The following is a 19,323-nucleotide window of genomic DNA, read 5'->3' on the forward strand; positions in this document are numbered from 1 at the left end:
CTTGTGACACCTTTTAGGGACAAGTTGGGACTCTGTCAATCCCTTTGGGTAAGGATATATGGTATTAATTATTAAACCTGTTATGTTCAAACTAGTCAAGAGATTGATAAGATTGTTTGTTTGAAATATTATCTTTGCCACATCTCGTCTTCCAAATGGACAAATGGATTTATCGTATTTTTGGTCATTCATGTATTTACAACCTCTCTTTGCCACATTGTTTTTTTATTTATAAATTTGTTATTCACGTATTTACCATTTTACCATTTATTAAAATGTATATATAGGTTCGTATTGTTTAAAAGTTTTCCCCACCCATAATTGCCTTCATTCTCTCAACTCTCGAGACTATTCATGATTTCGGTATTAATCTGTGTTTCAATTTCTCTGTTCTCGTTTTTTTTGTGTTTCAAACCTCCAATTAAGAGATGGTCTCTGGTTCAGAACTTGTCGTGGAAGTATTTGTAGACCATAAACAAAGCATCCTTGGGGAAAATTTACATTTGGCAATTCCTTCAAACGTGGAAACCAAAACACAATGTAGAAAATATGGTGCGCTTCTTATGGCAGAGGGGGAATTTATGTTGGAATGCACATGACAAATATTGCATTGCTGTAAAGGCTGCTATGAATTCGACTCAAATACAAATTGGGAAAAAAAAGCATAATGATTTGTAGTTATAACGTAGAGTTAAATCAGAGTATGCAGTCGAAGTTGGTGATCCAATAAGGGTGCTTGTTCAGACACTTTGATAACCCGTCACTTCTAGAGCTACATCGATACGTAAGTAGTTCTACCCTTAAACGAAACGCATTTAAATCATGAAAGCGTGCATGCATTGAAAATGCAAAACTTCTTATAAGCTTAGTAATACATATCCCTTTAATTTGTGACGTTTTGAACACTTCACACCGTTTATCACGTTCATATCTTTGTATGATGTGTCATCGGGATGGTTCATCGATATGGACTATGGTTTTGATGCACTAAACTCGCGTGCCAGATAATATAAATTACTAAACAAATATTTCATCACATATACAATGAAATGATAAAATCCGTGAACGATATAATCTTTAAAATAAAAACCATTTCGTGTGAAAACCAAACAACCGAATGGAATTTGGCGACTCCAATTCGTTCGAATTTCACAGGAATCTTGTAAACCAAACGGTCCATAATGCGTTTTTCCGATTGGGAATTATAAGTAGGATTTATTATTTCATTTATTAATTTCTATAATTTATGTGAACTTTGAATTAACAAGATTGTTGGTTGGGCCGGGTTATGGTATTTGGATTGGGCTTTTATGAAATGGGCATGATTAGCAATCCATGCATATTATTGGTGCAATGGGAATGGGTACATGCTTTTGTCATGTTTGAATTCCACAATAAAGGTACTTCGGTGTGTATGGTCTAATGGAATGGTTTTGATGGATGGGTTTGAGTTTTTGTGAGAAGTTGAGAAACGTAAAAAGAGATCTCTATTTTTAGATCAATTATAATTGAATGTTAATACTAATGAAGTGTACCAAGATGTACCAAATCAATTTCATTTTAAAGCGCAATTCATGGGTGTATTTGAGATTAAAAGTAATTAATGGTTATGATTTAGTCTTATGCTTTTCACCTTAACTCTTTTTCTCATACGATCATTCGGCGTTGATGGATTTAGATTTTGTAGAAAGATTTGAAATATTTGGTATGTTTGGTTTGTAGGATATGAAATAGAATAAAATTTTATTTCTTATAAAAATAATTAAATTATTTATTTATTATGTTTTTTTGTGTTTTTTTCTCTTTTATTTAATATTTTATTTATTGAGTATATTTTTATTAAAAAAATGGGCATTTGAAATTGGAAGCAATGAGAGCAAATGATGAAGATGGTCCAAAGAGAAACCCCCAAATTAGGAAGTATGGGGCACAAGTAACAAGTGAAGTATGGCTTTCTGTCTTTTATTATTTGACACACACACATACATGCATGCATACATACATATATACATGCATACATACATACATGCATACATACCTTCTCCTCATTTGTCAAATGTCTCATGTTATGTCACTTTCATTTATCTTTTTCTTTTTTCTCTCTACCATTTCTAGTATCTATATGTTTCATTTTTATAAAATCTTCATAATTTCATGTAAAACATTAGCTTCATATAAACCAAACACTCTTTCTTGCTTTCAGGAAACGACCGGTGTCAATTCATAAAGAATATAACATGCGAGATTCATTATGTTGCAACCTCGTCATAAAATACTAATAACAGGTCTTTTTGGTCACGAGATTTAAAAAACGAGTGTAATGTTATGTAATTTAATGGGATTAAGAGGTTGTTTGATTGATTTTTCATTAAGTCATGTATGAATAAAGTTATTCGTGTCGATTAATCTGTTTCGTTTGAGATAGTTTTTTTGAATAGATCAAAGATCCTTGTTTTTTAATTAAAAGAGACAAGTTTAGATTTTTTTTTTGACTTTCTGTATAAAGTTCCTTTAGAAGCTTACTGAATAAGCCACTATCAAACAATCATATATAATTGACCGAATCAGTGGGGTTGAAGCATTGCTGGTGAAATGTGGATCTTAGAACGGAAAAAAAAAAACTGAAAAGTTTTGTGTGTGATTTAGAAAGGAGAGAAGTAAAGGGGGTGAAAGTGAAAAGTTGTATATCTGGACAAAGACAAAAGTGAGAAAGTTTTTGGAAATGTGAAATGAATATATTAAAAGGAAAAAAAACACACACATAAAAAAAAGAAGGTAGAAACCGAGGCGCATGCAAAACCATCATCATTGTGTTCTCTTTACTTCCCTGCTCTCACGCCCTTTCTCCCTAATTTAGGAACCCTCCATTAGCCTTCACTTTCACCCTTCCTATTTCCACTTATTTACATCCATGCCACTCTATACACCCATATAATATACATCCATTACTGTTCTCTGTAAGATAAGATAGAAGTCAGGTTTGGATACATTTCATTTATTTGATACTTATCTTTTAATGAAATATAATGGGTTCTTTTCGTTATTTACAGTCACCCATTTTAATAGGTTTTGTATGAATAAAGATGCTTGTGTGGATTAATTTGTTTGTATAGTTTGAAAAAACTTGGTTTTTTCCTTATAAAGTTCACTCTCAAAAGTTTAGTGAATAAACTACATTCTATATCATTAAACCGATATTAAACAGTCATATATAGTTAATCGAATAAGTTGTGAACAGAGACGGGTCCGTCCCTGCAGTTATACATAGCTGACCAAATAAGTTACGAATCTCATTAAGCTGTTAACAAACATACTATTACCATTTATACGGTTGATTAAAGCAAGAATTTGTGGTTTTAACCAATGAAAAAACAAGAATCCTGAGATACGACAATGGCAATCTTGTAAATTGTTGAAGGGATTTGGGCATGATGGGAATGGAGAGGAAAGGGAAGAAGGATGAAGCAAAAAAATCCAAATTTATGGTGCAGGCTGGGCAGGCAGCCTCTCAGCTGTAGGATAGTATAGATAGATGAAGTACAGTGAAAACAGATAAAGCAAAAACAAACAGCAAATGAGCCAACACCAGCTCCCACCCAGTCCATCATATCCATCTACAGTGCTAAAGCACTAAAAAAATCTCCTATACTCTTTATCTCCTCTACCTATTCTCTCTTCTTTTTATTTTTCAGAATTAGGGTTCCTAGAAAGATCATAAAAATTCCATCTTTTTGTGTCTCAGAGAATCTCCTCTCAAGATCTTCCATTTACTTCCTATCAATATCATGTTGGGTTGGAGGATTCAGACGTTGGTGTGCTTTTCTGTTTGATAAAAGAAGAATTTAAACAATAAGTCAAGATGTTTCAGAGGTTAGGGACGATTGGAGATGCAGATTGCTACTGATTCTTGTGGGTTTGAAAGGACTCAAAATCTGAAGCTCTGAAAAGGGTGTACTCAAGAAGAAGAGAGACGAATCTTTCTTGAAGCTAAAGAGGATACAGTCAAAAGGGTATTAAATTATCATCGTTAGGGGCTCAAAATCAAGAACATTCTTTTTGTTTATCGACTTGAAAGTTTGGGGTTTTCTTGTTTACAACATGGGAATGTGCCGATTTTAGTGGGTTTTAATTTCTTTTTGGCCAATCGAAAGAGGTAAAAAGATAATCTTTTTGGAGCAAATGATGATGGCGATGTCATTGAAGGATGATAAGGGTGGACTACTCGATAATGGCAAGTATGTTCGTTATACACCTGAGCAGGTTGAAGCTCTCGAGAGGCTTTATCATGAATGCCCAAAACCCAGTTCCATTCGTCGTCAACAACTCATTCGTGAATGCCCTATTCTCTCTAACATCGAGCCAAAACAGATCAAAGTTTGGTTCCAGAACCGAAGGTATAAATGAACTTTCTTGATTTGGGTTGTTAAGTGGTCATAATGCAGATTGAAGAAATGTTGATTAAAACCCCATTTCTTAGCTTTTTAAGTCTTGATTCTTTGTAAAGATTGTTAAAATGAAATTTCTTGATTTGGGTTGTTAACTGGTTATAATGCAGATTGAAGAACTGTTGGCCAAAACCTAATTTCATAGCTTTTTGAGTCTTGATTCTTTGTAAAGATTATTAAAACGAAATTTCTTGATTTGGGTTGTTAACTGGTTATAATGCACAGATGGAAGAACTGTTGATTAAAACCCAATTTCATAGCTTTTTGAGTCCTGATCCTTTGTAAAGATTAATAATGGGTTGTGTTTGTTTCATGTTTCTTTGTACAGATGCAGAGAAAAACAGAGAAGAGAGTCTTCACGTCTTCAAGGTGTGAATCGAAAACTGACAGCGATGAACAAACTCCTGATGGAAGAGAATGATCGATTGCAGAAACAAGTGTCACATTTGGTGTATGAAAATGGCTATTTTCGCCAGCATACGCAGAATGTGAGGATTCTTATTAAGTCTGATTGTTTATTTATGTACCATTTAAGTTTGGTGAAATTGATGTTTTAAGTTTCTTGGTACTGCAGACGGCACTTGCTACAAAAGATACGAGTTGTGAGTCGGTGGTAACGAGTCATTTGACTCAGAATCCACCACAGGATGCTAGTCCTGCTGGGTTAGTTTCTATTGATTCATTTTTCGATTCGGTTTTCTTATAGAATTGAATTGGGTTGGTTTGGGTTCTTACTTTCTGTATATTGTTCTGTTTTCAAGACTTTTGTCCATCGCAGAAGAAACTTTAGCAGAGTTTCTTTCGAAGGCTACTGGAACTGCTGTTGAGTGGGTCCAAATGCCTGGAATGAAGGTATATATATATTCACATGTGAATCTTCATATCTGATTATTAGTTCAGTTTCAGTGAATCTTGATCAAATGGAAGTAGAAGGAAAGGCCATTCATGTTGCATTTCCCATTTCTTTAATGATGCTTGAGATAGAATGTTGACTACTCTCTTCGCAATTTGTGGTCGGCCGATCTGTTTCTTGAATTTTCCTTCTTTTCCTTTGATGTAGCCTGGTCCGGATTCCATTGGAATCGTTGCTATTTCTCATGGTTGCACTGGTGTGGCAGCTCGAGCCTGCGGCCTGGTCGGTCTTGAGCCTACAAGGGTGAGCTTTATCATCCCCTCATTTGTCATTTCCGTTGATGCTAGAACTTGGATCTGTGAAGTTTATAAGCTAGATTATTCTTTGAGCTTAATGAATAAGCCCTGCTTGGTTAGGCAAAAGCTAGCGTTATAATAAGCCGTAGGGGACTTTATGCCCTTTATTTATTTTCCATTTAATTTTTCCAAATGTCTTTTTACATCATTTTACATTGTCCTCTAGCTAATCATCTAATTTTTACAGAAGTATGATTAGTTTATCATCTAGCTTATAAGCCAACTGCTAGTTTGCCAAACATAGTCTAAGGGCCTGTCTTGTTAGTAGCTTAATAACTCACAGCTTATTTAGTACATGACTGCTTGGTAGTGGCTTAATGATATAGAAATTGGCTTATTCAGTAAGCTTCTAGGGTGGGAGGCTTTATGCAGAAAGCCAAGTTTTTTCCAAACCTGTCCCTCCCAATTAAAAAAAACCCTCATTCCATCTATGAAAAACCCCTCTGAAACAAAAACCTTCTCAATCTATACAAACAGACTAATACACACAGACAGCCCCTAAGCCTTTTGTGTGTCAGGTTGCTGAAATCCTCAAGGATCGCCCTTCGTGGTTTCGTGATTGCCGAGCTGTGGATGTCGTCAACTTGTTACCCACTGCCAATGGTGGAACCATTGAGCTTTTGTACATGCAGGTGGGTGATGCTTCATTCTTGCCACCATTGTTATGCCACTTTTTCTTCACTCACTCGATTTTGATTCTAAATCTATCCGATGGTCTAGCTTTATGCTCCGACAACATTAGCTACTGCTCGTGATTTCTGGTTGCTGCGTTACACCTCTGCTACAGAAGACGGCAGTCTAGTGGTGTGTAATCAATCGTTTTGAATCATTTTCCCATTCTATTTTATGATGGTGCTGTTTCGGAAATCACTTGTTTGTAGATCTCGTTTTTTATGTCATATGGTGGGATGTGTAGGTTTGTGAAAGATCACTAACCAACACTCAAAATGGTCCGAGCATGCCGTCGGTGCAGAACTTTGTTCGAGCCGAAATGCTGCCTAGTGGCTACCTTATTCGACCTTGTGAAGGAGGTGGTTCTATCATTCACATTGTCGATCATATGAACTTAGAGGTAATTGTATGCAGTTTGTATTCAGAAATGTTAATATTTACTTTTCATATATATATATTTATATGTAGGGTCAAGGTTCGGGGATAACTGCAAAAAATTGAAAACTTGAGGAACATGCTGGTAAACGTCAATCTGGACGGTATGCACATGTGCATATACAACTACTTGTATACACATTTGTATATGCACATGTGCATACCGTCCAAATGAATGGTTATTAGGGTGTTCCTAGTTTTTCAATATTTTGAGTTTTCTCTTGAACCTTCCTCTCTCTCTCTCTCTCTCTCTCTCTCTATATATATATATAATATAGGGTCAGGTAACCGTCCACCTGGATGGTATGCACATGTTCATACAAGTAATTTATAAGCAATATGTCTGGTATGCACACGTTCATCAAAACCAAGAAACAACTTCCCAATTACCATCCACATGAATGGTTACAAGGGTGTTCCTTAGATTTTCATTTTTTAGCGGTTTTCCTTTGAACCTCCCTCTCTCGATATGTATATATATTCGAAATTATTGAACATGGATGATTAAGTAGGCATGGAGCGTACCTGAAGTGTTGCGCCCGTTGTATGAATCATCAACTGTCCTCGCTCAAAAAACAACAATGATGGTAATATTTGAAATCCATTTTTTTGCAATGATTTCCGTAATACTGGAATAGATGTATTTAGAGTCCGGTTTTTTCAACAGGCGTTACGCCAACTGAGACAGATCGCTCAAGAAGCTTCCCAGTCCAGTACCCCTAATTGGGGCCGAAGACCTGCAGCATTAAGAGCACTTAGTCAGAGGTTAAGCAGGTAGGTTTTACGAGCGCCCTTTTTGTCATTTTCTCAGGCGTTGATTATAACGGATTTTTAATCGGCAGGGGTTTCAATGAGGCTCTGAATGGGTTTAGTGATGAAGGTTGGTCGTTGATGGGTAATGATGGGATGGATGACGTTACTATTCTTGTGAACTCTTCTCCCGAAAAACTTATGGGATTAAATCTTTCGTTCACGAATGGATACACACCCGTTAGTAATGCTGTATTATGCGCAAAAGCATCGATGCTTCTCCAGGTCAGCCACCGACAGTTCTTTTGTTGACGGGATTCCACCGATTTCTTTTTTTCTTAATGTGAGAGTTAAAATCCCTTTCTTTTTGCAGAATGTTCCCCCGGCCCTTCTCCTTAGGTTCTTAAGGGAGCACCGGTCTGAATGGGCAGATAACAATATCGATGCTTACTCAGCTGCAGCGGTGAAACTTGGACCATGTAGTCTACCAGGGTCGCGAATCGGTAATTTTGGTGGTCAAGTTATTCTTCCACTTGCTCACACAATCGAGCACGAAGAGGCAAGTTAATTCCGTCATATCTGATTTAAGTTTGATCAAATCGTAGTTAATTTTAGGGTGTGTTTGGTACACTGGATAGGACATAATAGAACATGGATCATTGTTCCATGTTTGGCCGGACTTTTATGTGGAATAGATAGGAACAAGGTGGAACAGAGCGGTATTTTAGATCTTATTTTACCAATATAACCTCAAAATAAAACCCAATTCTTTTCTAAAACATCAAATACACCTCATACATTTTATTCATTGTGTTTTATGCTCTTTAAACTTTCACTATACTATCCTCAAAATATATATGGTTTCCATATTTTTGGTTAATTTTGTAATTTATTAAATATTAATAATAAAAAAATAATATAGAAAAGGTATAAATAAAAATTGGAAACTACATAAACCTTTTGTTTTGGTGTCATTTTAATCATTTTGATGAAAACTTTCTAATGATATATTTTGTTATAAAAATATTTATTTTATTATAATTTAATAAATTAATAAAATATATAAAAGATATAAACAACTCATTCGGGTAAATTCGTCATTTCATCTATCCTGCCCAGTTCTGTCTTACCAAATCCTGAACAGTTGTATTGTATTAATTTTATATCTGAAGATAAAGTTTGTTTTAATTTTATAGTTATTGGAGGTTATTAAATTGGAGGGTGTCGAGCATTGTCCTGAAGACTCGTTGATGCCGAGAGACATGTTTCTTCTGCAAGTACGTGTTGTTTCTTCATGCTATTGATCGTTTTTTAGCCTTAAATGACATCGTCATCTGAATTCGTTATTATGATTCGATTGAATAGCTATGCAGCGGAATGGATGAGAATGCCGTTGGCATGTGTGCCGAACTTATATTTGCTCCCATCGATTCTTCTTTTGCCGATGATGCACCTCTTTTGCCTTCGGGTTTTCGCATCATTCCCCTCGATTCTGGCAAGGTTAGCATCCATATGCCATATATACTACAATAAGATTAGGTTTATAGGACGCCAAATATGTCTAAATATCATAATAAACTGCTTTATAGGACTTAAAGTTTATATTTGGCATCCTATAAAGCCGACTTTGTGTTTATTAGTTATTTATTTAGTTTTGGCTCCAACATTCGTTATATGATCTGGTTATAACATAAATATATGCAGGAGACATCAAGTCCAAATCGCACTCTCGATCTTGCTTCTGCGCTTGAAATTGGAGGTTCGGGAAATAAGGTATCTGGTGATCCTAATACTGCTAGTAACACTGCAAGATCGGTGATGACAATAGCATTTGAGTTTGCATTCGAGACCCACATGCAAGAAAGTGTAGCGGCCATGGCTCGTCAGTACATTAGAACCATCATCTCATCTGTTCAGAGGGTTGCATCGGCACTGTCTCCATCTAACCTGAATCCTAACGGAGGTCTGCAGGCACCAATGGGCACTCCTGAAGCACATACTCTAGCTCGATGGATCTGCCACAGTTACAGGTGCGGGCTCGGATATCTCTTTACCCTTGCACATTACAACGAAATCGGTTTTATAGGACGTAATATTATCAGACTATAAAATGTGTTACAATAAAGCAATTTATTAGCACATTTAGGGGTGGTTTGGTTGGTTTTCCATAAAGTCCTGTATGAATAAAGTTATTGTGGATTAATCTGTCTGTAAGGATTATGGAAGGTTTTTGTTTTTTTCATAGGTGGAAGGAACATGTTTTTTAATTGGGAGGGATAGGTTTGAAAAAACATGGATTTCTGCATAAAACTCCCCCCTTAGAAGCTTTCTAAATAAGCCACTTTCTATATCATTAAGCCACTACCAAACAGTCATGTGTATAGCTGACCGAATAAGCTGCGAATCCTATTAAGCTCATTAAGCCGCTAACAAACAGGCCATTAGACATATTTGACGTTCTATAAAACTGATTTTGTTACAGTGAGGTCGTGTTAACATTGTGTCTTCTTTCGTTATCTTTGTTTCTCACAGGTGCTATTTGGGTGTGGAGCTTCTTAAAGCTGGCTGCCATGGAAATGAATCCGTCCTTAAGTCTTTGTGGCACCATTCAGATGCAATCTTGTGCTGCTCACTCAAGGTGGGTTTTGATTAGTTTCCACAATGCAACTGTTAACACTACAACAAAATAGGTTTTATAGGACACCTAAAATGTATAAGCGTCCTATCTAAAAGTGTTACAATAGGTTTATAGAACGTTTTTAGGCGTTTCTACAAGTTTATTAGAACATTTTAAAGATAGTGTCATATTAGCTATTTTATACAACACTATTTGGAAAAATGTCCTATAAACACAAATATGAGTTTATAGGACACTTCTTAAAAGTGTAGTATAAAAATAGATAATATGACACTTTATTTCAGAAGTGTCCTACAAAACTTGTTAAAACGCGTAAAAGCGTCCTTTAAACTTATTGCAACGCTTTCAGATAAGATGTTTTATTGTTTGGTCTTATAAACGTAAGTTCTATAAAGTATTCTATTAAGACTCTTAGACATTCCATGCGTCCTATAAAGCCATTTTTGTTGCAGTGGTTACTGCAACAAGGTCGGTTTTATAAGACGTCAAAGATGTTTAAATAGACTCGCTTTTAGGATTTAATTTTATAGGATTAAACAGTTGTGCCTTCTGCATAAAGCTCCTCCCCTAAATGAGCCAGTTTCTACATCATTAAGTCATTACCAAACATTTATGTATAGCTGACTGAATAAACTGAGTCCCATTAAGCTTATTAAGCTGCTAACAAGTAGACCCTTTAGTCCTATAAAGCAGTTTATAAGGACATTTAAATATATATCGTGTTCTATAAACCCGATTTTGCTGTAATGTATAAACAACTCAAAATCGAAGTCTTTGGGAAGCTTCTCTTTAATACTTATTTTGCCACCGTTCTACCTTTGAATGCAGGCATTGCCGGTTTTCACTTTTGCAAACCAGGCTGGTCTTGATATGCTCGAGACCACCCTAGTCGCGCTTCAAGAAATCACTTTGGAGAAGATCCTCGATGAACATGGAAGAAAAAGTCTTTGCTCTGAGTTCCCTCAGATCATGCAACAGGTTCGTTAAACGAAGTAAATAAGTTTATAATTAATCACGTAATTAATCACGGAATTAAGAGCGCAATTTTGGTTATGGTTTTGTTATCAGGGTTTTGCGTGTCTTCAAGGGGGGATATGTTTATCGAGCATGGGGAGACCAGTTTCGTATGAGAGAGCAGTGGCATGGAAGGTGCTGAATGAAGAAGAAAATGCTCACTGCATCTGCTTTATGTTTATCAACTGGTCCTTTGTTTAAATAGGGTTTTAGCTTGTGGCATCTTCAACAAGTACTGCTTACAACACTCTTGGATTCAGTCCAGCTTTTGTGTTTTTGGTTTGTTAAATGTTGATCCTTGTGAAGTTGGAAGTTTATGATTATTCAAACTTATTTACCTACTACTGTTTCTTTGAAATATTTATGGTGCATTCCTTTGTTACATCTCCCTGCCCTTCTGCTCTGCCAAATATATATAGAAGGTCGAGTTCCGGTGAGAATGAAAGTTATGGTGAGAAGCGTAAGAAAAGATCTTCACCTTTCGATCAATTCTAATTGAATGTCAACACTAATGAAGTTCACTTCTTTTTACCCAATCTTTCGCCTATATATATATATATATGTTTAAATGTATTAATAAATTGATTTATAGGTTTTGGCTCATTCAAGACCCTGTTTTTTAGCAGCTTAATGAGCTTATTGGAACTCACAACTTAGTTAGTCAGCTATACTTTGGTATTGGCTTAATAATATAGAAGATGACTTGTTCAATAAGCTTTTAGGGGGGAGGTATATGCAGAAAGCCGAGTTTTATCCAAACTAATTTTTTCTTAAAGGAAAACCAACCAAACAGTTATACTCTTGAAAGTTAGACTGCTATTGCTGTGATAAGAACCCACCATTATTTCAGGTTGTAAGCTTAAATCTTGTAAATGGTACAACAGATGGATGCAAGCAGACAATACATACTTTTGTTAAGAAACAATTTCATTCACCTTCTTTAGCTTTATAGATTACAACACATTTTACAAGAATTATTGACACTTACGGTACAGTTTTACAGTTAACAATATTCGGAAGATCATAATCGACAAGCAACCCTTTGAAAAACAACCAACATCCCGAAAAAAAAACCTAGAACCAGGTCAAGATATGTTGGTTGGATGTGTGTCGGTTGCGAACAGACTTACGATCCAAGATAAAAACCCGTTAAGAGACATTTCATTTTGGTCTCGGTCCCTGTGATTTGTGCGAATCGAATTAAAGTTATGAGATACCAACACTATAATTAGCAGATCCTATAAATATTTGGACATGCTTGAGACATATTAATAAGAGCATATGAAACCCTAATGGATAGGATTGGTGACTAAAAACTTATGTCGTAATCATGTTCAGAAGGCGCTCCGCTTTCTTACTCGCACACACCTATCCGTCAACAACACTCGCTAGTCCGGCTTATTAGCGAGTGTTGACACCATTGATCTCCTTAGTAATGGCTGGAATGCAGCTCGAACTTCTTGCAATGCCACCCCTTTTCACGGATCCGGTGTCTCTAGGACTCAAAGATTTACCTCGTAGCCGAGTCTTTTTCAACAAATCTCTCATGGCCTCGGCTTGACACAAAACTGGATAAGCCCGATCACGTTTATTGAACCGAACACATGTATTCATGTGACTACTCAAAGCTGCTTCTTTATTTCCTCCATTCTTTTCCATCTCTTCTTTAACAGCTTCTGAACACAAGCCACAGATCCATTTTCCCAAGAACCGGTTATGGATGTTTTCCATGTATTCGGGCGTGCATTCTTCGACCATGCCACAACATTCGCACTTGGCGTCTACGACCTCAGAGATGGTGGTTAAGGACTTGATATCGATGGCGTCTTTGCTGAGTTCGAAGGACATGTCGGAGACGGTTCGTTTGAGGGCATCGGAGGAGAGTCTTGGTGGCTTGGAGAAGGAATGTTTAGGGTGAGCACATTGGGTAACAATGGTGTCGCCATGGGGTGCCATGTTAGATGAATAAGTTATGGAAGAAGATGAATATGAGATGAATGATGTTGGCTTAGTGTAGAAGGGAAGGAAGGTGTGAAGTATTTATAATGGAGGAGGAGGGTAATCCTTTTGGTTGTTAAATCAATGTTGCACATGATTATTCATGAATGCTTTGGTTGGCTTTCTCATGTCAACTTCTTGGTTGGTCTCAACACCATCATTAATACGTTAACTCTTATTCAATATTATATATATATATATATATATATATATATATATATATATATGATTGTGTTCCCGTGAGACCGAATTGTTTTCGTGAAACCCGTAAGATCATTTTTTTACACTTGAAACTTCACAGCAAAACGCTATGAAGATAAAAAAAACCCGAACATTCCTAACAAAAACACTATGAAAATTATCTTTACAACGTTTCAAGTGTAAAAAAATAGTCTCATGAATCTTAAAGAAAACACGCTGGTCTCAAGTCATATATATATATATATATATATCTATCTATATATATATATATATATATATATATATCTATATCTATATCTATATAGGGGTGGGTTTAAATAAAAACCACTCAATTTGTAAAAACCGTGAAACCTCATTCAACCAATTATAATTTTTTATTTTGTTCATTTTTTTGTAATTATGAGAGGTTGATTAACCATTTTTATTGTGGAGGGTGTTAATCATGGATATTATCATCTTCATTAATTTAATTTTAAAGAAATACATGAAACAGTTTCATTAAAATTTCATTAAGTAGTWTATGAAACAATTTCATAACCACATATGAAACAACTTCATCAAAAAAAGTATTATATGAAACAATTTCACAAGATTAACAATTTCATAAAAAAATTTCATAAGATTAACGACGGATGAAAGTAGTTTTTACGGTTTTTACAAATTGGAGTGGTTTTCATTTGATCGCTCCTCTCTCTCTCTCTCTCTCTCTATATATATATATATATATATATATATATATATATATATAATATGCATTGCATGGGGGTATTTAAAACTAAGAATTTCGAGTTCCACCACCTTTTTTCTTTAGATCTATGGCATGTGTATATAGGTTAGAATAGAAGAGTAGTAGTATTATATTTTCACTAAAATAAAATCAGTTATTTTCTAAATTAATGTATTATATTATATTATAAAACATTTAATAAAAATCCTAAAAACCATCTTTTATACATAAATTACTGGTTATTGATGCATATTATTTAAAATTCAAGATTACAAGTAAATTGTGCGTAAGTATAACTTATTAAGTTTCATGTTTGAATTCGTGTAATTAATTGTAGATAAATACAATTAAACACAAGATAAAATTCGTATTTTAAATCTAAAATCTAAAATATAATTAAAATAAACATTAAGTTTCAACATAATACTTAGTTATTATCTTTATAAAAATTATATTATTAAACCAAAAATAAATTACTTTGTCATTAAATTATAATAAAAAAAAGTTGAATTAAAGAAGTTACACAAAAAATGAGAACTTTTATATATATTATTAATTTTTATGATATTTTCAAATTTATATTTTATTAAAAAAACATGAATTGCTTGCTCAAAACTACGTAAATTGGCAACATCGACATAGACCAAATAAACAAAACATTGAAATCGAGATATATCTCGTTGCATTACGCGAATATCATTCTGGTTAATTAATAGGACTTGAGTTTATAAGGTCAAACAATTATCTATTTACATTAAGTTAGATACAACGTTTTTGGACGTACTAAAAGATTTTTAGGACACTTTTAAATTAAATTATCATATTCGGTTTTTATAGAACATGTTTTTTTTATATAAAACACATTTCAAATATAATAAATTATTTGATGTTAAAAGTATCCTAAAAACGCATTAAAAACACCCCATTCTATTTATACTATTCGTTTGGTGATTAAAACATAAATATACAAACTTAAAATAGCAAACTATGGTGATTATTATCAATATTTAAAAATTATATTTTTAGAGAACGTTTCAAATGCAGTCCATTACATTTTTACAATCTAATCAATTGAGATATTTATGAAAAAACGATGAGAGTTTATTTATTATGATATGAATATTTATGAAAGATAACTATGGTTCATTAATTATGATCAATACTTTATATTAGAAAACAATCAAAACTTTTATGAAATCAAATTAAATGAACAGTTGAGATTGAGTTATATTGATTGTACAAATGTAAAAGGTTGCATAATAACACACTTTTATATTTGTATTCACTCTTTTTTTTGGATTAGATGTATATATTTATAAAGCAATTAATTAATTAATTGGGGAAAAGAAATTCAAGAAAATAGAATCCATTAAGATGAACAGTTAAGAGGGTCCATCATGATGCATGCAATAAAAGCGGAAAAAAGATCGATCACATGTTGATATCCTCCAACCACATAAACCCTAAACCCTATTTTTAACCACCACTTCTTTTTCTTCTTTAATTACCAATCACCATACATCTTTCTAACTTTCATTTCACGTGAAAATTGAGTCACAGACATCATGAACCAAAAGTCGTATAAATGCTTTAAATCGAAAAGGCCGCATGCATGCATGCTTACAACCTAGTAGCTTCTACTATATATCTCCATTCCCACTGCTGCTTAGGGTTTCTAGCTTTTCTTCTAGAAAAATCTATGTGGTCCATAACCATGCATGCATGTGACTCCATATCTTTGCTTCATAACTCTTTGTGGTCTCTCTCCACCTGTGTCACGAATAAACCCTCTCAGCCTCTCAAAAATCCAACCTAATCCGTCATATACATATATATATATATATATATATATGTATGGAGTTGGATTCACGTGAGACCAAAGGTTTTTCGTGAGACCCGTAAGATCAATTTATGTTCATTGATCAACTTTATAAACTAATGATCTAAAATTGCACGGTGACAATTTTGTGATTATTGAGAAGTCTCGTGGCATTTATAAATATTCAGATTGTCATATTGTAGATCTAATCCAAGGGTTGAGAATTGATCTTACGAGTCTCACGAAAAAACACTTGGTCTCACATGATCCCAATATATATATATATATATGATTGATTAATTTGTGGTTTGAATTTCAAACCAATCATTTTATATTTCCTCAACTTGCGTGTATCCGTCCTCATCAGATGGTTTTTCATTTCTCATATTTTTCCAAACAACTGGTCGACATGAATGGTTCAGCTTGAGAGCAATATATAGGGTTAAGTTTACGGGATTACGATAAATAAATGAATATTATCTATTCGATCATCTAATGTAACAGTTGATAAAATGTTCTTTAGTTTCTCATTTACAAACCATACAAACCAATCTTAGCCGTTAAAATCTATCGACACGGTACGTACAGTGGTATACCTCACGATACATGTACCTGATAAAATCTATCGACAGTACGGTACAGAGGTACTTCGCAACATATACGGGTCAAAACATCATTGCGATTTCCCAGCATCTTTACCGACCCAAAAAATTTATTTGGATCAATTAAGCCCCTTTATCGTCTTATATTGACTTTTACTCGACCGATTGCTCAAGAGTCTATCAGTAGTCCTAATGCCCCGCTAGACCCGATTTTTTACTTGAGCCTTTTATAAACATTTTCGACAAAATAAATTCTTAAAATTCCAACTATATTCCAAAACGAAAATTTCCGAGTGTCGTGGTAATCTTTAAGAACTAAAACAATTATTTTCGTAAATCTATTTCATCAAAAAGCTATTTAAACAAATTCAAATGTCTTGAAATCATTAGATTTAGAGGCTGTTTACCAAACACTTACTCAGGTAAGTAAACACCAAGCCATATTGCCTTACCGGATGAACATGGTAAGGACCAAAAATCGTATCCGGTAAGAACGAAACAATGACCAAGAGTCTTACCTCGTAAGTGAGAGTGACGACTCTTAGCATGGTAAACACTTAATTACTGGGTAAATTGTTGTATACAATACCGTTTTGGTGGACTAAAATCTTATCATGTAAGTAAATGATAGTGTTGAATCTTACCGGTCAACGCTTACCAGATAAGTGTTTGATAAACGGCCCCTTAATGTCCAAAAATAATCAAAATTATTCAATCCATCAAGTATCCTTCATTGAAAATAATTAACAGTTAAATATTTAAACAATTTATAAAGAAAACGTAGTTCGGTAATTTGAAAATAATGGACCAAATACATTAATAATAACTAGAAGAGTATTCACACAATACAGTGAGACACATCTTGATTTTAATGTTCTATTTTATTATTTGTCTCTGTCGATGTTATAATACGATTTTATGTGTTTTTAATAAAACAATAATGATTTTATTTTTGAATAAAATATAAATTTAAATATATCATAAAAATTTGAAAAAAATATATATCAATGTTAATATCAAATCAATTATTTAAAAGTTCTCATTTTTTATGTAATTTATTTATTTATTTTTTTAAGTATAATTTAATTTAAGTTTATTAACGAAATAATTTATTTTTTGTTTAATAATATAACATTTTATAAAGATAATAATTAATATTCTGTTAGAACTCAATAATTATCCTAATTATATTTTAGATTTTTTATATTTAAAATGAGATGTTTATCCTGTATTAGATCATGTTTATATGAAGTTAGTTACACGAATTCAGATATGGAGCTTTAATAAGTTGTACTTATGCACAATTTACTTGTAATATTAAATTTTAAGTAATATGCATCAATAAACAATAATTTATGCATAAAAAACGGTTTTTAAGAGTTTTTATCAAATGCTTTATAATATAGTATAGATTTATTGTTATAATTCGTTTGCTCAATTAAATAAATCAAATAATTATGGACTATTCTTAATCAGATTTAGCCCATCAATGATAAAAATGGTTTCTCTACCATGGCCCAACAGGAACCTCCAGCGCAGCTCCTGGCCGGATCTGGGCACGCCCAGACCCACGAAGCAGGACAGGATCCGATCCGTTTTGGCCCCAAAAACCATTTTTCCATCGTTTTGGTTCGTTTTTTTTTCATAAAAACCTTAATAACAATTTTTTCTACCTAATAAATTAAGAATCGTGATTTTTCACAACGACGGGGCTCTAATTTAAAGCTTAAAGGCTCGAATTTTTTACAAAAAAGGACTAATAATGACGTTATGGCAAAATCGACAGCCTTCACGACCCTTTTCACGAACATAGATTTTTACCACTTATTACAAACAATAAAGTCCCTTTTTTTATGAAACTCTTTTTTGAACTTATTTTTTCTTTTTTTGCCTTGAAAATATATTTTATGCAGAAAATCCACTTCTGCATAAACTTTGGGTATTTGAAGAAAAAGATTTCTAAGGTGGTTAAAAAGATTCCTACAAGATAAACTACTACAGTACGCAATCGGCAATTATTGGCACAAAATTGCATCTCAAAATAGAGATCGTATAAATAAATGGTAAGAAAATCATTGAAGGGAGAGTAGAGAGAATTTTGACTTCTCGGATTTGAGAAATATCTGAAGAGGTGAAGGGGATATTGCATGAACCGCGACCACCAATTGAAGGAGATTAGAGCTCCACCTCCTAAGCAATTGTGTCATACGTGTTGTCTGTTGTTGTAGGTATCTTGATTTGCCATGTCTTGGGCCTGTTTACGGATGAATCTATATCTTAGAATTTTAATGTGATTTGTTATACTTTATAATATTTTGATTTTAATCACAATTTTGCATTTCATAAAACCAAATTTAGGTCACACTTTAGAAGATTTGCGACATGCTATATCAGAAAATCTAAAATTGTATCTTGGTTATGTAAGAATATAATAAGAGATTGAAAGATATGGTCGAAATTGTTGGTCGTTTGGTTCGAAATATATACCACTTCTATTAATCAAAACTTTATGATGTTGTGACATGATAATATAGGTCATTTACACTTTTGGTCCCTCTGGTTTGTTAAAGGAATATAGGTCATTTACACTTTTGGTCCCTCTGGTACGTTGGACAGAGTGGGACAGGACAGGACAGAACACAATTGTCCTATGTTTGGTGTGGTTTTATGTGGGACTAACTAGAACAAACTAGAACAAGGGTGGGACAAGGTTGTCCACCCTTTACCCATGGAACTAAGTAGAACAAGAAACTTTTTACCACTTTACCCTCAAAAACCTCATACGCATACCTTCCTTCTTCCCCTTCACTCTC

The 19,323-nt window shown here is 33.9% G+C and overlaps 2 protein-coding genes across 2 annotated transcripts; one reads left to right on the plus strand and one right to left on the minus strand.

The window, feature by feature from the left end:
- The first annotated feature begins 3,600 nt into the window (after nucleotides 1-3,600).
- On the plus strand, nucleotides 3,601-11,520 carry LOC112510571 (homeobox-leucine zipper protein ATHB-15). The gene is made up of 18 exons (XM_025116035.1): nucleotides 3,601-4,394; nucleotides 4,774-4,933; nucleotides 5,020-5,108; nucleotides 5,207-5,297; nucleotides 5,506-5,601; nucleotides 6,173-6,286; nucleotides 6,375-6,458; nucleotides 6,571-6,726; nucleotides 7,274-7,348; nucleotides 7,429-7,535; nucleotides 7,604-7,796; nucleotides 7,885-8,070; nucleotides 8,708-8,788; nucleotides 8,877-9,011; nucleotides 9,216-9,541; nucleotides 10,044-10,149; nucleotides 10,978-11,127; nucleotides 11,218-11,520. Exons 1-18 carry the CDS (start codon nucleotides 4,180-4,182, stop codon nucleotides 11,362-11,364), a joined length of 2,511 nt encoding a protein of 836 aa, XP_024971803.1. The 5' UTR covers nucleotides 3,601-4,179; the 3' UTR covers nucleotides 11,365-11,520.
- A 547-nt stretch (nucleotides 11,521-12,067) lies between these two features.
- Nucleotides 12,068-13,172, minus strand: LOC112510572. The gene has a single exon (XM_025116036.1). The coding sequence runs from the start codon at nucleotides 13,117-13,119 to the stop codon at nucleotides 12,565-12,567; it is 555 nt and encodes a 184-aa protein (XP_024971804.1). The 5' UTR covers nucleotides 13,120-13,172; the 3' UTR covers nucleotides 12,068-12,564.
- Between the last annotated feature and the right edge of the window lie 6,151 nt (nucleotides 13,173-19,323).

This window comes from Cynara cardunculus (assembly GCF_001531365.2).
Source record: "Cynara cardunculus var. scolymus isolate 2C chromosome LG 3, CcrdV1, whole genome shotgun sequence".
Taxonomy (NCBI): Eukaryota; Viridiplantae; Streptophyta; class Magnoliopsida; order Asterales; family Asteraceae; genus Cynara; species Cynara cardunculus.

Coding starts and splice junctions, on each gene's coding strand:
- LOC112510571 (XM_025116035.1), top strand. CDS start 4,180: ATGATGATGGCGATGTCATTGAAGGATGATAAGGGTGGACTACTCGAT. Junction 6,727..7,273: donor TCGATCATATGAACTTAGAG/GTAATTGTATGC, acceptor ATGATTAAGTAG/GCATGGAGCGTACCTGAAGT. Junction 9,012..9,215: donor TTCCCCTCGATTCTGGCAAG/GTTAGCATCCAT, acceptor AAATATATGCAG/GAGACATCAAGTCCAAATCG.
- LOC112510572 (XM_025116036.1), bottom strand. CDS start 13,119: ATGGCACCCCATGGCGACACCATTGTTACCCAATGTGCTCACCCTAAA.